Genomic DNA, 22,859 nt, shown 5'->3' on the forward strand with positions numbered 1-22,859 from the left:
AAAAAAAAAAAAAAAAAAAAAAAAAAAAAGACTGACAGGGCAGGAAGGGAAAGTGGCAGCACAGTTGTCACAGTGCCGCCCAGAGCAACAACACACCCAGACTTAGTCACCCTGAATTTCCAAAACCCCACTATAGCCAGAGCACGCCTGAGATCCTGCCCTGCAGGGATGGTCTGGGAACCCTTCTGGGCACTTTCCAGGCCGCCTTCACCTCCAGAAGCAACCGGAACCAGGTCACGGCACAAGACTCCTTCCTCTACTGAGGAAACACAACTTTCTGAGGTACTGAGGACTGAACCAGGCCTTCATACTGAGCCACATCTGTAGCTCTTTTTTCATTTTGAGATAAGGTCTCACTAAGTCATTAAGTTGCCCAGGCTAGGAGCAAACTTGTAGTCCTCCTGCCTCAGCCTCCCAGTGTTGAGATAACAGCACCAGCACACCTGGCTTCTTCCTCTATGGCAGGGGTCCACACTCTGTAAGATTTAGCATGGCAATGAGCCCACAGGTGAAGCACAGCCATCATGCTGGTTTGGGTCTTCACTGGTCCTCTCTGGGTTCAGAGCTACTGGTCCAAGGCACCCCAGATTCCCTACCTCTTGGAGTCTACTGAGGACAGTTCATTCCTGGGGCGATGGCAGTGAGGGCTGGTGAGGAACAAGGGGCAACTCTGCCATCTTGGGGTCCTCTGGCAAAGCCGAATTACCAGAGCTTTGAGCCGTCAGCCCTCTCCCACTTTTTGCCATCAGAAAAGCGCTAGGGCGCAGTAGGGCCCTGAGGAAGCTCAGCAGAAAGCACTTACAGGGAACAGGGCCCTGCCCACTGAGGAGGACGCAGGCCGCCCCCGGGGGCAGTGCTCCTTGGCAGACGAGGCAGGGGTCTGACATGCTGAGGAGCACTGCTGCTGGCACACGGCAGAGTCCTCAGAATGACATTGTGATGAGGAGCTGGTGTATCTCAGCAATTCTGGGGCCCCTGCAGGTTGACTGGACACCTCCTGGTGTTCTTCCCTGGCCTGGAAGCCACTAATACCGGCCCCAGGGCAGGACCCAAGTCCCCATGACTGAGCAGGCAGGCCCAGAAGGGTCACTCAGTCATGCCAGGGTGGGCTCCCTAGGAGGACTGTGGCATGGCAGGGGCGCTCCCGCATATTTCGCCGTGCAAGGCATAATCTGCTCTGCAGGAAGTGACCGGCCTGGGGAGCTCAGCTGATGGAGCTCTGAAGTTAACCCTTGCGGGGCACTTCTGTCCCCTTCTGCCATCATCAATACTGGGTATTTGGTAAGGGAGTAGACTATTTTCCCTCACGCCTCACAGCAGCTTATGAGGGAGACTTTCTCACTGTGCCCCTTCAGATGGTGCCACTCTGGTCCACAGATGCAAAGCGACCTGACTGGCTTGAGGCCAGACAGCTGGTGAGCACTGGAATAGGGTCCAAACCCAGGACTGTCGGACCCTAGAGCTCGCAGTCAGGACTGACAGGTGCCCAGGTGCAGTGCCCAGCCTGACTGATTTTTTTTCTCTGTTTCATCAAGGCTGATTCATCCCTGCCTTGTATTTCTTTTCTTTCTTTTTTTTTTTTTGGTACCAGAAATCGAACTCAGGACCTTGCACTTGCCAGGCAGGTGCTTGTGCTGCTGAGCCATATCCCCAGCCCCTGCCTTGTATTTCAAACTCTGCCCTGATCAGATGCCCCCTTTAAGAGTCATGGGCCAGGGGCTGGGGATTTAGCTCAGCGGCAAAGCGCCTGCCTGGCAAGCACAAGGTCGTGAGTTCGGTTCCTGGTACCAGAGAAAAAACAAAAAAAAAAGTCATGGGCCAGGCGGCCTTGGCCTCTGATCCTTCCGGGGAAGCCTACAAAGTGGACCAAAAGGAGTCCCTGAGAGCACCCCTACCTCACACCCAGGTGGGAGGAGTGGGCTGGCCCCCAGCAAGAGGCCCCTTAGCACCAGGTGTGGTGTCGCACAGCTGTAATCCCAGCGACTGCTAGGCTAAGGCAGGAGAATTGAACGTTGAACCCAGCCTGGTCAACTAAGCAAAATCCTGCCCACCCCCCGAAAAAATTAAGAAAAAAAGATGCCCCTTGGGGAGCACTAGTGAGGAAAGGGTGCCTCCTACTGGAGCGCCCTGCCCCTGTGCCAGCCAGCTGGGCCCTGCAGCTGGGTGGACGGGAGCAAGGGAAGCTCCATAAGGGGCCTGGGGCTGCCTCTCCCTAGAAAAGGCTCCTGGTGGCAAGGGAGAGTTGCGTCAGAGGTGCAGGGTGTGTGGCTGAGGGTGGATTTCCCCAGAAGCTGAGTCCAAGAGGCTCCGAGAGCCCTTCAGCTATCTTGGGGAATTTAGCCGACAGGGCCTGGTGAAAACAAAGGCGTCTGTCCTTATGTTCCCAGCAGAACCTCAGCTCTAGCTCTCACAGGCCTGCTCCAGGCTAGGGGTCCCAGCAGGCGTCACGCACACAGCAAGAGGCCCACTGCCCTGCTCGGAACCTCCCATGTCACTGCTCCAACATGGGATGACTGCTCAGGCCTCTGGTCTGGAAGGTTCCCACAAAGCCACACTGTATTTTCTCCCCCAGTGACTGCAGCCACAAATGCATCCTGTGGTCTGAGGCTCAAGACACTGGAAGAACAGCTCGGGGGAGAGGAGGTGGAATCAGATTCAGAGGGTCCCAGTCCTAGCTTTGTCACTTCCTTGCTGTGTGAGTCTCGTGCCAACCCTCAATTTCCTCATCTGTAAAACGGAATATATGAGTGCCTGACTCTCAGGACTGTGCTGGGATCCACCAGAAGAAGACAGTCCTCAGCAGCTACTTAGGCTGGTGCCTGGCACAGAGAGCCGCCATTCTCTCCTGTGTTGGCCGGCACGTCTGGCAGAGGCTGCCGATGAGACACCAGGAAAGACACTGACCATGAGGCAGTGGGGTGACAAAGGCCGCACAGATGAACCTTCAGTTCCACCCTGCAGGCAGGACTTTCCGGCCCTCTGTGGTGGAAAGAGAGGCCGGCAGGGTGGAGCGGAGGGGCGCTCAGGGAGGAGCAGCTGACTGGGTGCCCAGGCGGCCTCCACTGCCCTGCCACAGAGGCGCCTGGAGCCTCTCCCGCAGGAAGAACATGGTCAGCTCCAAGGCCTCCCGAAGCTTGGCAACACTCCCTGCCTTCCCTGCCGCCACCACGCAAGTTGGTCGGATGGCACTCAGCTCCCTGGGAGTCCCAGACCCCCCAGCTAGCCCTGACTGAAGGGTGAGGGCAACGAGGGGTAGAGCAGGCGATGTGCGTCAGCAGGGTCTGCTCTGAGTCACGCTTCGGCTGTGGCCCTCCAGCTGCCAGTGTGCTCCTTTTCTAGGAACTGGTGTGCGACTTGCCAGCCCAAAGGGAGGAGGAAGAGAGCAGGGACCCACAGCCAACCTCAAATGACCCCCAGAGAGCACTTCAGATTCCAGCCCCTTCCTTATCCTGAACCTGTCCCTGCTGCTGCCTCACAAGCACAGCTCCCTGTTCCCTTTCCTGGGGGCACTCTGCTTGTCTGCCTGCCTCCTGGCGGCGGGGGATGGCTCGCAGAATGGGTAAGGGGGGTCAGAGCTCTTCCAGGCTAACCCCTGACTGAGGAAGTGTGAAAGTGAGGCCCGGACTGGACGAGTATGACAAGGATGACGAGGGAGCGGTGTGGGGCTCTCTGCTCCCCACCCCTGCCTCTTTCTAAAGCACCTGAATGGACTTAAGTGAAAGGTGGCCAGAGCCTCCGCTTGAACCAAACACAGAACAGGACTACCAGATAAGCGGGTGCGGCCAAGACAGGGTCGGAGAGGCGTTGGGGCCCTGCAGCCTGTGGAACCCATGTGTCCACACAGCAGAGTTGCTGTGGTCATGCAGGCACGCTCCAGACTAGGTGCCCAGAGCCTAGGGACCAGAGAAGAGCGGTGAATCAAACCCACCAGCCACACAGAGTCCTGGTGTGCGGAGCAGGCGCAAGCCTCCACTGTGTGCTCCCACGACAACACTTGGGAGGCTCACACAGAGCCTACCAGTGACGGGCGTGGGTGGAAAGCCTGAGCTCTCTAGTCCAGCTGAGAGAAGATAGGCTCTGCAGCCAGACAAGACTCAAAAAACTGCCCTCTCTTTATGAACAGTGGCCTGCAGTCCACAGCAGGATGGTGCCTGGCCCACGGTAAAGGCCTAGCGCAGGGCAGGATCCAAATGCCTTCTCTGAGACACTATGCTCTCCAAAACCCAGGGCTGGGGTGGCCTTCTCATACGAGTCCCAGTCTGGGCTGGGGCTGGGGCACAGATGGCCCTTGCCAGGCTCCACTCAATATACACCAGGCTGCACCTCCTGAGGGAAGACAGCATATGGCTTGCTGTCCTGTCTCCGGGCCAAAGGAGCCCCCAAGGCCCACTAGATTATGATGGGCCAAACCCCACCAGGCAGTCGCATACCCACTTATTTATATCTCACATCAATGTTTCCAGGCTGGAAACATTCTACTTTCACACATGTGGAAATGGAAGCTCAGAGAATGAATGAATTCAATCAGCAAATAAATAAATAAACCAACAAACTCTCACAGCCTCCAAGATAAGAGGCAGTCCTGGGATGCAAGCCAGGTCTGAGCCCCCACATCCCGCTCCATCTTCCCTAACTTCTCACTCAGCCAGAACTGGCTCAAGCAGTCCTGGAATTTCCTGTTTCCTTCCTTCCAGCCTGCAGAGCATGACAGGGTCAGGTTCTCATCTCTTCACTTTCTCAGGCGGGCAAATCTCTCCTCACCCTTCATAAACTAACTCAGCCTGCAGACTCCCTGACCCTCTGTGAGCCTCCAGTGTTCTGCACAACTGTCCTCAATACACGACATCTGGTGAAGCATGGTGGTACCGGTCTGTAATTCCGGCAATCTGGGAGGCTGGGGCAGGAGGATCACAAATCTGAGCCCAGCCTGGGCACCTTAGTGAATCAGTAAGACTTTGTCTCAAAATAACACTAGAAAAAAATTAAAAAAGGGTTGGAGATGCAGCTCAGTGCAGAGACCCTGGGTTCAATGCCTGCTACTGCAACAGCAGTTATCATCACCACCACCACTCCCACCACCACGCGTTATCTGCTTTCTGGTCAGTCCTTCATCAGACAATGAGCTCCACAGGGGTAGGGTTGCAGTCCAGAGATGATCTGTCTGCAGCCGCGTAACTAGGTGCAGCTGGAGGGTGTGTGCAGGCAACTTTGGCTGGACCTGGAGCTCTCACCCTCCTCCCCAGAGGACCGGCTCCCTGAGCTGCTTTTCCTCTGACCGTTGCGGCTCTGGTCACTTAATTGGTATAGTAGGCTGGCTCAGGTCCCCTCCTGGGCTGAACACATCAAGAAACAAATCCCCCCCATGCCATCTCTCCTAGAATTTATGCTGCCTGCATTCTGTAATGCTTCAAACACACCTTGAGGTGATCCGAGTCAGGGAGGGAAGCTTAAAAAAGCAGGTGAGGGGAGATATGTCCTTCCCCTGCATTTCTTGGGTCCTAGTGGTCCAGAGAGGTCCCCTCCACCTGCCTGTCCTGGGCCCTTGCATAGTTGGTGCCCCTCTACAGCACTCTGAAGGAGCCAGGCCCTCTCTTGGGTGGGGTGATGGCCTGAAATGGGGCTCAAGCGTTCTGAGGCCTCTGCCACTGTTTTCCCAAGGCTGGTATAGTATGCTGTCCCAATCCCTTCCAAGATCCAGGCACTGCCTGCTGCTGGCTTCTGACCACTCATAGCTGTCTCCCTCTTCAGGAAGTCCCCTCCCTAGGGACAGTCACATCCAGGGACATCCATAGGTCTGTGCCTTGATCTGGGACACCTGAATGGCCATCCAATCCCAGTGCTCTTCAGGCTGCAGCCTTACTGCACTGCAGTTTCCCCTCTGACCCAACTCTGCTCCTGCTCCCTGACGCTGCCTGGTAAGCTCCCTGCACACTCCTCTCAGTCTGCACACTCCTCTCAGTCTGTTTCCCTGCACACTCCCTGCACACTCCTCTCAGTCTGTTTCCTAAGGGACTCAGCCCATGCAAGGCCTCACTCTGCTCACTCCTTCCCCTACTCTTCTCTTTGTTGTTTTTTTTTTTTTTTTTGTGTGTGTGTGTTTGTTTTTGTTTGTTTTTTTTGGTACTGGAAATTGAACTCAGGCACAGTGGTGCACACCTGTAATCCCAGCACTTGGGAGGCAGAGGCAGGAGGAGCACTATGAGTTCAAACCCAGCCTGAATTACAAACCAAGACTGTCTCAAAAAAACAAAAAACCCCCCCCAAACCCAAAAAACTTCCCTTTGTATAGTCTTTTACTGAGCACTCTCCAGGAGCCAGGCACGATAAGGGAATGGGCCAGGGAAGGTATCCAAAGTCCTTTCCAGAGCTCCCTTTCAGCGGCTCTAAACTCCCAGTATCAACAAGCACCATCTTCCACATGGCAAGGACAAAAGCAGGCAACCCACGCACACCCTGGGATTTGGGGAGCCGGAGCTGTTTTGAGTCAGCATCCCCATGGGGACTGCAGGGCACTGGGTACTTGTAGCAAGTCGCCTGTCCCAAGTGCAAGGTAACAGCACAGAAGGAGAAACGGAACCTTACCTTTTGTTGAGCACCATGTTCCCGAGCTTCAGGTCTCTGTGCACAATGTTTTTCTGAAAACCAACAGGCATATTGTGTGCACTGGGAAAGGGAAAGGTGCACTGGGGCCCAACCTGTAACATGTGAGCTCTCCAGGTACGTGGGAAAGCAGGCTAGACTCCAGGAGGCTCTTTCAGGCCTCACTGACGCTGTCTGAACGAGTGCTGTGTCCCAGTCAGGGCCCATCAGGTGGCCTCCTCCACTCTTTCTCCCCTCAGGGCAGCCAGTGGGGAAGACACTTCTCTTCTGCCCCAGCAAACATCCCAGGGGGAAAAACCAGGCTTTGACCTGGGACAGGGTCAGAGATGAGCAGCCTTAACTCCAACTAAGCACTGCAGGCTCTGCCCATGAAGCTATGTGCCCAGAAGAGGCTCTGGCTCTGCTGCTTTCTACCTCAGGGTACTGGAACCCTAATCCTACAAGAAGCTCGATGGGCCGTGGTGCCAGGCGGGTATCTCACATTTGTCCCCAAGTTGGGACACTACAGTTTAGCCTCTCAAAACACAGGGAATTACTGCGTGGGGCTCCGTGGGTTACCTGGTGAGCCCTTACCAGGAACATGGGCCGTGGCCCGCAGCACTGCCTCTCACTGGGGCCCATGTCATTCAGCCTTTCCTCTGGACATGCCCCGCTGCAGAGCACACCTGGGTGAGGGCGGGGCAGAGCTGCTTTCTACTGAGCAGCAGCCAGAAGTGGGGCTTTCTGGGGCAGAGTACAAGGGAGCAGTGATGTGGGGGGCTCACCTGGTGCAGGGCCTCCACCACACGCACCACGTCGTAGAAGATGACCACGGTCTCCCGCTCGCTGAGCCTCTTCTCCTTGATGACGTAGTGCTGCAGGTTGATCAGGTCGGCAGTCTTGTCGCTGAAGTCGTGCGCACACAGGCAGTCCAGGACCAGGCAGATGCGCTTCTTCATCTTCTTAACCATGCGGCTGGATTCTGTGTCCTCAATGACTTCACAGGTGCGGTCCTATGAGGCAAGCAGGCAGACCAGGCCTTGGCTATGGGTCAGAAGACCAAGGGCAGGGCTTCGGGACTCTCCTCATCATCACCAATGATGAGCCTGAGCAAGGCTGCGGGTGTGGCTGGGGAACCTAAAACAGGGTCCTCAGCACCACTCAGCTTCCCACCTGCCAAGCACCAGGCCCAAGGGACTGAGGTGAAGACATCTCAAAGCTTCAGGCTTTGATCATAATGCAGAGGACTCGGATCAGGGCTGGACATTTAAAGCCAAGTGCAGAGGCCATGAAACGGGTGTGGGCATCCTCCTTCCACAGCATTCCCAGATTCTATTAATTACCTCACAAGATAGTGGGAGTTAGGTCAATCCTGGAAGGTGCTAAGGTTCAAACAGTGATCTATGCGTCCAAGACAATACTCTTCCTCCAGCCACAGTACTTTTGGGCAGTCACATAACTATGGCTAAGAGTATGGCTCTGGCCTCAGACAGCTGGGTTTGGCCCCACCTCTACCTCTTAGTTGTGAAACCTGGGCAGTTTGGTGAAGACCCTGTCTCTAGCTCTCACCTCGAAAAGGGAGGTAGTGATCTGTCCTTCCCTGGCTGTGAAGAATTAAATGGGACCACCCAGTACTTAGGGCCTGCTGCAGTCAGGGTCTGCACATGGGTACTGCTACACACACCGTGGTACAAGGCCCAGATCCACTGTCTTTGTTGTAAGGTATTCAAGTGGGACAAAAACAGTACAATCTGGAAACTTCTGTCCTACCAGTCTGAGGAGGCCCTTGGTGTCATCCCCAGCAGACTGACCGTGCCCTCTGGGGGAACTCCAGAAAGACCAAATCTTCACATTCCCCAAAGCTCCAGCCTAGCGTCTGGGCTAGAATATCATGCTAGAAGTAATTTTTTTTTTTTTTGGTCTTAAGGATACGTTTTCTTTTTCTTTTTTTGGTCCTTTTGAGACTCACTTTGTAGCCCAGGCTGGTCTCAAACTCTCAACGATCCTCCTGCCTCAGCCTCCAAAGTGCTGGGATTACAGACATGTGCCACCATGTCCGGCTAGAAGTAATACTTTTGATCATCTAGGTCCTCTTATCCAAAAGGACATAAACAAAAGCCATTCATTCATTCATTTGAGACAGGGTCTTGCTATGCTATGCAGTTCAGGCTGGCCTTGAGCTCACTTTGCAGCCCAGGCTAGTCTTGAAATCACAAAGATCCACCTGCCTCAGCCTCTTGAATGCTGGGATTACAGCCCACCACACCCAGTCAAGCTTTTTATTCTGTTGCTGTTCTGTTTTGTTTTGTTATATTATCTCCTTCAGGTTGGCCCTAAACTGGTGGTGATCCTCCTGCTTTACCTCCTGAACACTGGGAATACAGGGGTGTGTCACCACACCTGGCAAAAGCCAAGGTCTTGAAGATGTCAGAGATGACATACTCATAAATTACAATCACTCTCAATTTGATTTCATGTTTAAGGGAAATGCTGTATTTTCAGAATTTACTAATGATACACTAATTTGTCTTTATAGTAATACCTTGGTTGTTGAACTCAATTCATCCCAAATTTGTGTTTGAACACTGAAAAATTTGAGAACTGAATACAGCAAATAAAGAAAAACCAAATAACTGGTTGAGACCCAAAAATTACACTTATAAAATCATTTTTCTGGGACTTTAATAAATTTTGCAGTGATTTCTTTAACTCTATTGTGGTTCTCAGTCTTTCTCTTAGCTTTACTGCTGAGCCTTTCTTCAGAGCCGTGGTTACACTATTTTACACAAATGAAGAAAAAGAGGGGTTGGGGATTTAGCTCAGCGGCACAGCGCCTGCCTGGCAAGTGCGAGGTTGTGAATTTGATTCCTGGTACCAGAAAAAAAACAAAAACCCAAAAAAAATCCCCCCAAAAAAAACCAAAGAAAAGAGAAAGAGAGGCCAGGTGTGGTGGCACATGCCTGTAGTCCCAGCACTCGGGAGGCTGAGGCAGGAGGATCGATGCGAGTTCGAGATCAGCCTGGGCTACAAAGTGAGCTCAAGGCCAGTCTGAGCGGCATAGCAAGACCCTGTCGTCTCAAAAAGACCAAAAAAAAAAAAAAAAAAAAAAGAAGAAAAAGAAAAGCACATGGTGAATGTCTGAAAGCACAGACACAAGCACCGTATGTTGTCTGGGTAACAGCGGTACTTAAACTGAAGCATCATTTGTGTCCACAGCGAGATGTGACCATACAGGGTTTTTCAAGTCAGACTTTTAGTTGACTATTGAGCAACATTACCAACACTGATCAGATTTTTTTTACTTTTTCAGCTTGAGTAATGCAAAGTTCGAGTTTAGAGCTATTCAACAACTGAGGTAACTGCAGTTGTAAATCTAAAAATAAGAGCTTCAAAGGGTGTGCACATGGGAGAGGGATGCACTCCCCATTCGTTTCATAGCAGGAAATGGAGCTGACAAGGAGTTTTTATTGCCTGAGACAGCAATGATGATGAGAGTGCACCGCAGCCACTTGGTCTCACTCATCTTCCTGACCCTTAGCAGGGAGAGGCTTTTATCATCCACCACTTTCTACAGATGAAGAAGCTGAAGCTGAGACCTGAAATGACTCGCCTGGGGTCACAAAACCTGAATCTAGGACTGTCAGCTTCCAAACCTGTATGTCCCCCTGGCATGGTGCACCCTCTCAAATATCAGGTCCACCATAGCAGAGGCCAGTTCTGGCTGGCATTTGGCTGCTAAGGGTCTGCCAAGGAGGGGCTGTTCCCAGTCCTTCTGAACCCAACTCTCCATGCTCCAGACACAATTTCAGTTCCGTCCCAGATGATGCTTTTCAGGATACAAACTGCTGAATAGCACCTTTCTTAAGAGACCTGGAACATGTGACACAGGAGCTCAAGGACATGTGCTGGACAAACTGAAATGCCTCGACAGGCAAAAGGACTGCTGGTCCCAAAAAGAACTGTGGAGATCTAGAGGTGGCCCCAAACATCAATTCCCCTCATTGTCCTCCCTTTCCCTCCAGCCTGGCCAATAGCTGACAACACAGCTGGAAAGAACCCTGGGTGCCTTTAAATAACTTCCTGTTTTTCTTTTTTCTCAGAAAAGCAGTCCTTCAAGGAAAGCCCGGCCACTTTAAGACGCCAACTGCGTATATTCCTGCTAGGCTGAGAGTATGGCCACAGGAGCACTGCAGTGGCCAGCGCAGCCCCAGCCTGACCTCCAGTCCACCCTGCCCAGGAAGTCCCAATGCATTTAGCAGGATGGGGACACTAGGGGGTCACATGCTGGGAGCTGCTCACAGAGTGAACATAACCTCAGCTAGTGCCGGCCTCTGAAGCCAACCAAGGGGTGGAGGGCAAGGACACTCACCTGGAAGAGCCCATGGTGGTGGACCACACCGTCCTGGGTGTGCAGGAGAGAGAGCAGAGAGTACTCGGTGTGCAGCAGCATCTTGCCCTGTCTCTCCTCCTGGCTCTCTATGCCTTGGTCACCCCTCTCCTCAAGAGTAAGGATCTTTAGGGAAGCACAAAAAGAAAACTGAGAGACCAAACACTTTCCTTTACGTAGCAAAATGACTCGCATGGGAAGTGGGGTTGCTTCCTACCACGCGACACTTGTGCACGGCTCACATATAAACATGTTAGATGGCCATTTTTTAAACGCAAAAGGCCTGCAACTTATCTACAGATAAAGCTCTTTAAATCAAGAGACGTTCTGAGCAAGACTGTGAAATCTGATGGCTTTGCGGAAAGAATGGGGCTACTCTTGCTCACAAGTGATGCAGATGCAAAGATGGAGAGGAGGGAACCACCAAGATAGACCCTGGGGCCCAAGGTCCCCCGCCCCACGCCTTGCTTACCTTCAGCTGATAGAAGTCATCTGTGCCATCTTTCCTTGCCAAACACTGCACAATGCTGGGCACTGGTGAGTTGCCCAGACGGGGACCTACGGCATAGAGGGCCACTTGCTTACCTTTTAGAAGCCCTGTCTATCACTGTTCCACATCACCACATTGCTGTCTATCTGACCAGATCTTCTCTTCAGGTAGGTACCACAGTTCACACCCACTGAACTGACCACCCCAAAGTCTCCTGTAGAGAATTCTCATGGTTTTTCCTCCAAAACTGGAGAGGAATATATAGGCATCTACCTGAGCTGTACCCGGCTTTTGTACCCTCCTTAAAAAGAGGGGTTTTCAGGCTGGGCAGAACTCAGCAGGAAGGGCTAAAGTCCATCTGGGCTAGCAAATGAGGCCTTGTCTGGAAAAAAAAGGAAAGAAGGAAGGGAAAAAAGGAAGGAAAGGAAACAGAAAAGAAGAGCAAAGGCAGCTTAACTGGGTATATGCTGGAAATTCTGGGAAGCATCTGTGAAAATGGCTGTCACATGAGCTCTGACTCAGCCACTCCATCGAGAGAATCCAGGTCATTACAACTGCAACGGGCTCCCATGGTGACTTTCTTTCTTTTTTTTTTTTTTTTGAGACAGGGTCTCACTGTGTGAGCTCACAGTGATCCTCCTCCTTCTGCCTCCCGAGTGCTGCCTCCTGAGTGCTGGCCAAAATGCCTGGCCTGGCCCTTTTCACTCTCACGTCACCTTGTGTACTTCTTTCAATGCACTTAGTAACATGGTGACGATGATCTTGTTTCCTATTTACTGTTTCTCCAACCAGAATGTTAAATTCCATGAGGGTAGGAGCTTATCTGTCTTTATCACTGCTGCATCCCAAACAAACAGCCCAGGGCTGGTGCACAGTAGGCACCATTGCTGAGCTACAACTACCCTGGGCCTGTAAGCAGAAGTCACACCCAGCCTCTCACACAGGAGAATCACGGTCTCTGGCACCACCTTACCCACAAGCCTGACCATATGCTATCTGGGCTTGCTGGGCCTCAGGCATCATGCAGGAAGCCCTGTTCTTCCTCCGGCCTCCTGGAAACACCCAATTCTACAGGATTTCTGCATCTATTTTGTAAGAAGCTGGGGTCAGGGGTATAACATAAGACACTCTGTGAACTAAACGTGCCATTCAAAAATAGTTAAGGCAAGGGCTGGCGATATAGCTCAGTGGCACAAGCGCCTGCCTGGCAAGTGCAAAGTCCTGAGTTCGATTCCCGGTACCAAAAAAAGTTAAAAAAAAAAAAAAAAAAAAGTTAAAAAAATAGTTAAGGGAGTACCTTAGAAGATTGCTTTTGGTATAGATTTTTGTTCCTTTTTATAGCACTGGGGATAGAACCTGGGGCTTTGGACATGCTAGACAAGTGCTCTACCACTGAATTACATTCTCAGCCCAGATCTTGGGTTCTAATGCAGCTATGTGCTTCTTGCAGGCACACAGAATTCTCAGGGCACACACAGCATTGTGCGTGTAAGAAATAGAGTCCAGCTCTCTGGTGAGACTGATCTAAGGCTGGTATGGCTGTAACAAAACTGGTAACCATTGTTGCAGAATAAATTAAAGCCTGCATCTTCCACTGATGTGTACATACTCCATTTAAAGTGGTGAAGTGTACTGGACTGGGAATATAGTTCAGCGGCACAAGCACCTGCCTAGCAAGCATAAGGTCCTGAGTTCGATTCCTGGTACCAAAAAAAAAAAAGTGTGAAGTGAGTGCTGGGGATGTAGCTCAGTGGTACAGTCCCTGCTAGCATGCATGAGGCCCTGAGTTTGACCCCCAAGCACTGCAAAAGTAATAAAGAAAGAAAATGATGTGGTCAAGTGTGGGTCCAGGCAGAGACCTGGTGAAGATCTCATGTGGCTATGTGACACCTCATTCTGCTGTCTGCAGGTCAGACTGTGTGAGCCCATGTGCCCTGCCCTGGCCCAGCACACCCATCCCCTGGTGGTCTGAGACTTACCGAGAATGAATGGTCCAGCTCGCTTTGCATTATTTCCGGAAATACTACTCCCTAGAGCCTTTACCCTGGCCGATGTTTCCCCAGCTCCTCTGTCTGATGCTCTCCGCTTCATTCTCAGCTCTAGACAAAACAGAAGAGATCCCTTCTCACTGAGTAAGTCAGTGACTGTTTTTTTTGTTGCTGTTGTTGTATGTCTTTTTGAGGAAAGGTCTCACGGTTCAGGCCGGCCTTCAACTCACTTTGTAGCCCAGGCTGGCCTTGAACTCGCAGCAATCCTCCTGCCTTGGCCTCCCAGAGTGCTGAGATTACAGGCATGCACCACCACACCTGGCTTTTTTTTTTTTTTAAAAAAAACACTAACCCTCCCTGTGAGTCTGTCTTCAGGATGCATCACATAGCAGCAGTTGCTGCTCCTGCTGTTGCCACCTCCTCAGCACCCAGAGGAGCATCTGAGGTTTCCAGTGACAAGAACCGTAGCTCCTTTACTTGGGATTAGTTAGGTGCTTTAAACAGCAGATACAGGCCATAGAACTGGGAAGCCACCCCACTACAAAAGGGCTGGTGAAATGCACAGAGGAGAAAACTGAGCTTTGAGGTAGATGCTAAAGCCAAACAAGTAATGGTCAGAGACAGGAGGTGAGCCAGCTTCACTAAACTGAGCCCCAGCCCTGAAACATGTTCCCAAAGCAAATCCTCCCCTCAAAATAACCACAGCCAAATAGGCTCACTCCTGAGCCACTGCTAGAGTGGGGTGCGGCACAGACCCCCGGAAATGCATGTTACACATGAGGTGCATCCAATGCCCATGAAGTTTGAGGACTACTGCCCTAAAAATTCCCCCTCCTAAATTCCTTGGCCCATAGGTCTTCTCAGATGAAAGAACACCCTACATTTGCTAACAGGAAGGTTGACTTTCTCTTTCCTCTCTCTTATTCTCAAATTATCTTGAATTATTTTTAAGAAAAAAAAATACAGTACATTGTACGTATACGAGTTGGATAAAGGCCATCACAGGAGACTGCTGAGCCCTTTGGTTTGTCTGCTAATCCCTGTCTCCTCCAGGGTTCCAATGAAAGGTGGACAAAGGAGCCACATTCTAGAAGATGTTAACATCTTGATACAGATTTAAAAAAAAAAAAAAAAAAAAAAAGTAGTCCCTCCATCCAGTTCTCCAAAGGCAAACACTCTGCAAAAGCTGAATCAGGGTGAGGGCAGAAGTCTCCAAGACATGCCCATTGTGGACTGAGGGCTCCGGGGAAAGTTCCCTGAGCAGGTGACAGCAGGATGAGCTGGGCAAGAAGCCAAGGACACTCCAGAGAGCTGGCAGATGTACAGAAGTAAACATTAGGTATGGTGGTGTATGCCTTTAATCCCAGCAGTCTGGGAGGCTGAGGCATCAGGACTGCAATTTTGAGCCTAGCCCAGGCAACTGAGCAAGACCCTACATCAAGATAAAAAAATTAAAAATGGCTGGAGATGGAGGTCAGTGCAAAGGCCCTGGATTCAATCAGGGTGCACGTAGTTTGTGTTGCTGGAGTGTTCAAAGTGACACAGGGAGTGGTGACAGGGAACTCAGAGAGATGCACAATAACCACATTAGGGGTATGGCCTTCAAGCTTCCCCAAAGGGCCCCAGAAACACAAACTCCTCCTGTAATTTCTTCCTTCCTACAAAACTAACTAGAGACATTAGAAAACAGGGATGGGGCTGCAGCCCAGTGGCAGAGCGCCTGCCTACCATGCATGAGGCCCTGGATTCACTCCCCAGCTCTGCACAGAAAAGAAAAAAAGGAAGGAAAAAAAACTGTATTTAGGTAGACTTTTCCTTTGTATATGCTAACACAGCTTTCATTATTACAAAAATGTGGATCACACTGTGATGCCATTGCATGAGCTTCTTTTTTTGCCACTATTATTAGGCTGATATTTATAATATTTAAAATATATCCTAATAAAACTGTCAAAAAAAACCACAAAGAACTATTCTTAACACTCCTGGCAATATTCTTCTGTGGCATCATTTGAGATAGCTGCAGTCTCTGCAACATAAAGACACTGTTATTTATCTGGCTTTTCTCCTTTGCTTCCTTTTTATTAATAGTCATGCATGTGTACCTTGGCATTCCTCTCTCTCCCATCAGAATAAATTATAAGAAATGGAACTGTAGGGTCAAATGGGGTGCACCTTTTTAGCGGAGTTTAGCACATATCACCAGGCTGTTTTCCAGAAGGCTATGCCAACTAAGTCCCGTCATCTACGTGGGAGTATCCCAGAAGCTGCACCAGGATTTTTTCCTTACTCTTAGAAATTGCCATTTTGCGCTGGGCATGGCAGCACATACCTGCACTTTGGAGGCTGAGGCAGGATTTCTCCAAGTTTGAGGCTAGCCCGGGCTACACAGTGAGTTCAAGCCAGCATGAACTAAAGTGAGATTCTGTCTCCAAATAAATAAATAAATGAACAACCACTTTGGTTTTTGTTTTGTTTGTAAATGGCTACTTTGATGGATAATGAAAAGGGTATTATTTTTAAAAATTCCTAATTATTTCTGGGATTGAACTCATTTCATATGCTTACTGGTTGTATTATTTCTTTCATGAAACTACATTCTATCTCCATTTTTGTTATATATTTTTTTCTTTTTTGAGACAGAGTCTCACTAGGTAATCCAGGCTGGCCTTGAACTTACTGCATAGCCTAGGCTGGCCTCAACTTCATGGTGATCCTCCTGCCTCACCCTCCCAAGTGCTGGGATTACAGGTGTGTGTGACACCACGCCCAGGTAGTATTGTTTTTAGGAGCTCTTCATATTTTAAGGTTTTAACTGACACAGAAAGTTTTTTCCTTCATCTTTTAATTTATTCTAAATGCAAAAAAAATGGTCACATGTTTATGTAGTTAAATATGTCCACCTTTTCCTTTCGTTCGTTTTTGCTGATATTCCCGGAAGGCCTCAGAACAGGGCAGTATTCACCAGGGGGTTTAACTCCTCATGCGCTCTTGCTGCAGTCTTTATTCCAAACCCTAGAAGACTAGCTGTAGTGAGCTGAGAGCAGAAGAGATGACCCGACACACCAAAAAGAAAACAAAAATGACTTCACACTGAGAGCAATGAGGACCACACCACTCAGTGGCCCAACAGGCTGCAGGTAAGTCAGAAACCACAGCTGGGCTCGGCTCTGCTTTCTGCCAAGGGGTCACACGGGAAGCAGATGCACACAAAAGCAGGGGAGAACCAAAGTGCTTCTAGAAACACTGTAATAAGCCTGCAGAATGAGTCAGGCATGGTGTTCCTGTTCTCTGCCCAGCTGACCCATGTAGTCTTGTCAGTTTAAGTATCACTTCTTCAGAGAACCCTTCTTTGACAGCCTCAGAACCAGTGGGCCTCAGTCTCACAGTGCTGTCATTTTCTTCACAGGGCCTCCCATAGCCTGTAATGATGTGTTTGAGGGTGTGAATGCTCAATGTCTATCCCCACCACTAGAAAAACTTCCCTCTAAAAAAATCCATCAAGCTGGGCATGGTGGCACATACCTGTAATCCCAGCACTTGGGAGGCTGAGGCAGGAAGATCACTGCAAGTTCAAAACCATCCTGAGCTACAAAGTGAGCTCAGGGGGCTGGGGATTTAGCAGTTGGGGCTGGGGATTTAGCTCAGTGGCAAAGCGCCTGCCTGGCAAGTGCAAGGTCGTGAGTTCCATTCCTGGTACCGGGAGAAGAGACCAAAAAAAAAAAAAAAAAAAAAAAAAAAAAAAATCCATCAAGAAAACAACCGTATTTTATTTTGTCTTTTTTGAGACAGGGTCTTGCTATACAGTTCAGACCTTACCTCACTTTGTAGCCCAGGCTGGTCTAGAACTCACAACAATCCTCCTGCCTCAGCCTCCTGAGTGCTGGGATTATAGGCATGCACCACCATGCCCAGCTTACAAAACTATTTTATAAACCCATTGTACCTTGGTGCCCAGCTCAGCAAATACTCTACAAATGTATGAATGTCTTCCCCTCAGATGGGGATGGTTCCCATCAGGGTCAGCAGCCCTGCACCTGCCAGAGCTGCCTCCTGCCCAATAGTACTCTGTATCATTATGTTCTGGTCCCACTATCTTCCCTGAGACACTGAGCCTGTTCTCTTTACTAGTTCCCTGGAGAGCACCAAGAACGTGGGCCACATCTGTGTAGACACTGCCTATGCGCCTACGCACAGTCTAGACAGTTTGCAGGGAGCAGCTGCAGCCCAGACAATGAGTGGGCTCAGCCTGACCCCACCCATCCCATTTAGGATTCAACTCAAGCAAATGGCATGGGAACTGCTCCAAGAAGCAGGCAGACAGAAGGATGGGAGCAGATGGGCAGGGAGAGGAAAAAGATGCTGGCAGGGAAGAGGTAGCCAGGCTGTCTCTCTTCCTGAACATCCTTTCATGCACTCAGTTGACAGAAGAATGGTGAAGAGGCAGGCCTGGGAAATCAGAAGCTGGCGGGGAGGGGCACTAGGGAAGAGAGCAGAGATGAAGCTTCTGGGGACAGACTTCCAGGAAAAACCTGCCCTGGCCTGAGGGGCTTCCTCCAGAGACACACCTACAAATACCGTGCTCCCACACAGAGACCTGTTCTCAGGGCTCCTGGTTTCACAGTGAGGTCTGTGATGATACAGCTCTGGCTCCTCGAGCCTCAGAAGACTAGGCGCCCAGGCTCTTGGCCCAGCTGGCTCAGGTGCAGCTTTTGCCTGGAGTTTCTGGCGCCCACTGCTCAGCTCCCCAGCAACTCAATAAGCCTGGCTTAGGAGTCTCTAGAGCTTGGAACCTGTCACCCCTTCCAGGTGCTCTTTGCACAAGTCAGTGCCAGTCACTCAGAACCTGAACACACAGGCAGCTCAATGAGGCAACAATGGGGGTGGTAGTGTCACACAATAAGGTGGGGAGAGGGTGCAGGTAGGAAGCAGGTAGAAAGAGAAGCAAACCGGGTAGCCTCACCTCTGAGGTCTACAGTTGTGCTGAAATCAGGGGCTCCGTGTGTTTGGCCAAGCTGGGGAGTGAGCTGTGGGCCTCAGCTCCAAAGCAGCCACTGTGGCATGTCCCCATCTGGGACGCCTGATTGTACCCTGTCAGTTGGGTGCTAAGGTCATCTCACCCTAAACAACTGGGGAGTCTGAGCCCAGATCTCCCAGCTGGGCCATGAGAGACACACAGGGTTCCAAGGATAATGATGTCCAGAGTCCAGTGGTATAGTGTGACAGGGTACAGGAGAGTTGGGTGGGGTGGCCAGGTAAGGCACTGATGGCAGACCATCACTTAGCTTCAGAGACGCACTTCCAAAGGGAGTGCAAAGAAAGATGGTACTGAGCTAAGGAAACAGCCAATGTCCTCCCCAGCTTGGTCTGCTCAGCTCTACCCAACTACAAGGTGGCTGAAGCCTGTCCAAAGGATTTAGGTCCATTCCCACTGCCAGAAGCATCCCCACAGGCACCTGCACGTCAATGCACACAGAAGGGGGCCAGATGCGGTCCCTGCCACAGGATGCATAGGCACAGAGGAGCGGGAACCTCCTCCCTCAGCCAACAGAGGCAGCAGCAGGGCTTGCATAAGTACAGAAGGCTCTGCACTCTCTGGGCTTCTTGCAGTAACCTTTGGGTTTGTGCAGTGGTGAGGAAACAGTGCAAGGACAGTCCCCGCAAGGGAACAAACCATGGTCCCAGCCTTGTGAACCACTTGCTGTGTGAATGTGTGCACGTGTGTGTAGACAGATAACAGCAGCTGCCAATGCCTACTAAGGAGCCAAAGGACTATATCTACTCTGCAGGGTCAGATCGAGCCAAAAGCTTCAGTATTCAATCTGTCCCTGTCAGCAGTCTCAATTCCTGTTCCTATGCCTTCGGCTGTCAAAAAGAAGTAAGTCAATATGAAATAAGTGATCCTGAGCTTGCAGTTCTGTATTCTGGTCTTTATCTCTGACACTGTCTGCTGAAGCCAGGAACCCCACACCTCTACCCAGCTCACCTGGCACTGGAAGTGAGCACAAAGCTCCTCACTCATCTGTGGCCTCAAGCCTACTTGCGCTGTACTGGTAAGGGGTCTTTGCAGGCCCTGCATCCTCTGAGGGAAGGAGAAACAGGCTCTTCCCAAGGGCACCAAAGGCCACTGTGGTTAGAACAATGTGTCTCAGTCTTTTTCACCTCATGACACAAGGACAGGACATTTGTATGGCATTTGGAATGAAATGGACTGAGGGTCCTGGCTGTCCATGCCTGGCCCCATCACACTGAGGCTGAAGGATTCACTACCTTGACCTACATAATCCACTCTGGTTGGAACCAAGTGTTCTGGAATAGGTCAGACCTGGGTTCAAACCCCAGCAAACATCATCTCATACTGAACAGCTGTTAGACAAGGTACTTATTCTGTATTTACAAACTACAGAGCATGGCAGTCTCTCTACTTAAAAGGTAGTTTTTTTTTTTTTTCTTTTTCTTTTTGTCTTTTTGAGACAGGGTCTCGCTCTGCAGTTCAGGCTGGCCTTGAGCTCACTTTGTAGCCCAAGCTGGTCTTGAACTTGCAACGATCCTCCTGCTTCAGCCTCCCGAGTGCTGGGGTTACAGGCATGCGCCACCACGGCCGGACCCTTACAAGGCAGTTTTAAGGATGAAGTGAGATAACCCACACAAAAGGCTTATCATAGTGCACCTGTTAGGATAGCATATACATGACAAACTGTGCTATGATAAACACAGTAGCACTGAATTTCTCCTGCCCATGGAGAAAGGGACAGGTAAGCATTGATTTGGGAAGTGGGGAAGCAAAAAGAGGAATGTAACCAGAATGAAGGCTTCACTGGCCTTGAACCTGCTGTCTGCTGCCTGACACTACAGGCTTGAATGGTCTGATGGCCAGCCTGAGTGCCATGTTCCACCCAGTGGGGAAGAAAGACCTGGAGTTATGGCTTAAACATAAAACTTTTTTGCTTTTTAAAAAATTTTCATCTCCGCCCCCTCCCAAAACATAGTGTCTTGCCAAGCACAGTGGGACATGCCTGTAATCCCAACACTGGAGAGGCTGAGGCAGAAGGATCATTGCAAGTTTGAGGCCTGCCTGGGCTAAAAAGTGAGTTCAAGACCAGCCTAAACTGCATAGTGAGACCCCATCTCAAAAAAAAAACCATAAAACGTTCCCCAAAGACTCATGCATTGAGGGCTTGATCCCTAATGCATCAGTCTTCAGATGTGTAGCTGCAGCTTAGGAAGATAAACAGATAATGAGGTAAACAGATTAGTACACTGATGAGTTCACAGTTGAACGGCTTATTAGGACGTGTAGCCTAACTAGATAAAGCAGGTCACTGGAAATGGGCTTTGAATGTTAAATGTTGTCCTTCGCCCCTTCCTTTCTGGTTCTTTCCTTTTCACTCTGCTTCCTGGGTGCCATTAGGTGAGGCCTGCCCAATCACTATGATGTTCTGCCAGCCAACCATGGACTGAAACCTCTGAAACTGCTGGGCTAAACCTTTATTCCTTTAAGTGGTCTATGTCAGATATTTGGTCACAGCAAAGAAAAGCTGACCAATATGCCTGGGGTGAGCTGGAGCTGCTGCGGAAGTGGAAGAGTGCTGGGCAGGGTCAGGCGTGCCTCGGAAGGCTGTGAATGGCTCAGGGGAAGGGATGGCTGTTCCTGTGAGTGGAATTGCAAAGCATGGTGTCTTCTTGTTCATTGTCCTTAGGGAAGCAGAGACCCTTACCCTCTCTTCCGGGCAAAGGCTGGTGCACCAGCTGACAATTACCCACTCGGGCACAGTAAGAGACTGTCCAAGATGATAAGGTCACACCGCAGAGCTTCACTGTCATGCCCTAGTTGTGGCACAGTGTGTGTGTTAGGAAGGAGTCTGGAATAACAATGCAGTGCCTTGACTCTAAGATCTTTTGGAGCAGAACTTGGGAGGAGGGCAGACACACATACTGGACTGTAAAATTTTTATTATTGAACAATACGGTTTCTGAGTGTGTATATTTGTCAAAACAGCTCAACAGAACTGTTTAAAACTAAGTGAAATTCCTGTGTGTGTACCTCAGCTGGTAAAAAGCAAGCTGCAACCGGAACCAAGTGGTCAAAGTTAATATCGCCAATAATGGTTATCACATATCCTGATATGATGTACTTAACAAAGATGCATCCCTTACTTACGCTATTTTTTTTAAAATTTTTGCCCAAAAATGTACACACTGAATCTAATCATGAGACAAACTCAAATTGAGGTACAGTCAACAAAATGGGTCTATCCACCTCAAAACCACCAATGTCAGATAGGAGAGAACAACTACTTTAGACTACCAGAGACTAAAGACACCCACCAAATAAACACAAGGGGAGATCTTGGGGGAAAAAAAGTTATAAAGGAAACAACTGACCATTCGGCAAAATCTGTGTATAGACCATATAATAGATGATAGTATCACACTAGTTATATTTCCTGAATTTGAAAACTGTTGTGGTACATAAGAGAATGTCCTATGTGCTTGTTCTCAAGTGACATATGCTTAAAGTGCTTAATGGAGAAGGGTCACAGTGTCTGGAATTTCCTCTCAGGTTCTTGGGGGCAAAGGAGAAAGTTTAACCTCTGGAATAGCTCTCAAGACCTGATTCACAGGTTCAAAGGGTCTTGCCTTGGGTACACAACCATGGTGGCAGCCCTGAAACCTCACACTGGTTGGATAGAGCCAGCCTAGCATGAATAGGAGTTTCACATTGTATGGTCAAGGAATGGAAAAAGTGGAGCCTCCATGCAGCCTCTAGGTCCACCATCTGACTGCCTTTTTGCAGTGCATCCTCAGGGTTTCTCTTCACCAGGTGAGGTGGGGGTGGGGTAACTGATACTGGTGACACTGATTTCTCTCAGGTTGGGTAAGAAGGATGCAGGAGCCACCCCATCAGAAAATGCCCCCTAAGCTACCAGGGTAACTGGAGCTGGACAAATAGCAGATTCCAGCAGGCTGCAGTATGTGTCTATCAGCAGTGGAGATCCTCTAAGGTCTCCCATGTTTTACATGAAGAAATCCAAGCTGGGGGGTGCTGGGGATTTAGCTCAGTGGCACAGCACCTGCCTGGCAAGCGGAAGGACATTAGTTTGGTTCCCGGTACCAGAAAAAAAAAGACTATGTATGTGCACAGGGAGCCACGGGCAGGGAGCGCCGGTCTTCTGACCCGCTGGCTCCCTGCCTTGTAGGCGCCCAGGCACACGGGAAGCCACAGGTGGGAAGCGCCGGTCTTTGGGCTGGCTCGCTCCCTGCCTCATAGGCACCTGGAAGGAGGGCCCCCGGCACAGGGGGAGCCACATGGTGGCGAGCGCTGTTGCGCGCCAGCCCTCAGGCCGGCCGCCGCAGCTCAATTGAGAACAACCATGAAACACAGAAACAATGACACAATTGGCCCACCATGCAC

At 50.3% G+C, this 22,859-nt stretch overlaps 1 protein-coding gene across 3 annotated transcripts in view; it reads right to left on the minus strand.

Annotated features, from left to right (window-relative positions):
• Stk40 (serine/threonine kinase 40) overlaps positions 1 to 22,859 on the minus strand; it is a 46,535-nt gene that overhangs the window by 10,380 nt on the left and 13,296 nt on the right. For all 3 annotated transcript variants that reach the window (XR_001236041.1, XM_005395186.2, XM_005395185.2), the window contains 5 exons: positions 13,436 to 13,555; positions 11,439 to 11,524; positions 10,949 to 11,092; positions 7,365 to 7,592; positions 6,583 to 6,635 (listed from right to left, as the gene is read on the minus strand). Coding sequence is in view for 2 of the 3 variants with exons in the window: in XM_005395186.2 (XP_005395243.1) it covers positions 6,583 to 6,635; positions 7,365 to 7,592; positions 10,949 to 11,092; positions 11,439 to 11,524; positions 13,436 to 13,547 (623 nt within the window). In the remaining variant the exon portion in view is untranslated. The remainder of the gene's footprint in view (positions 1 to 6,582; positions 6,636 to 7,364; positions 7,593 to 10,948; positions 11,093 to 11,438; positions 11,525 to 13,435; positions 13,556 to 22,859) is intronic.

Source organism: Chinchilla lanigera, unplaced genomic scaffold, assembly GCF_000276665.1.
Source record: "Chinchilla lanigera isolate Chin_1 unplaced genomic scaffold, ChiLan1.0 scaffold00051, whole genome shotgun sequence".
Classification (NCBI taxonomy): Eukaryota; Metazoa; Chordata; class Mammalia; order Rodentia; family Chinchillidae; genus Chinchilla; species Chinchilla lanigera.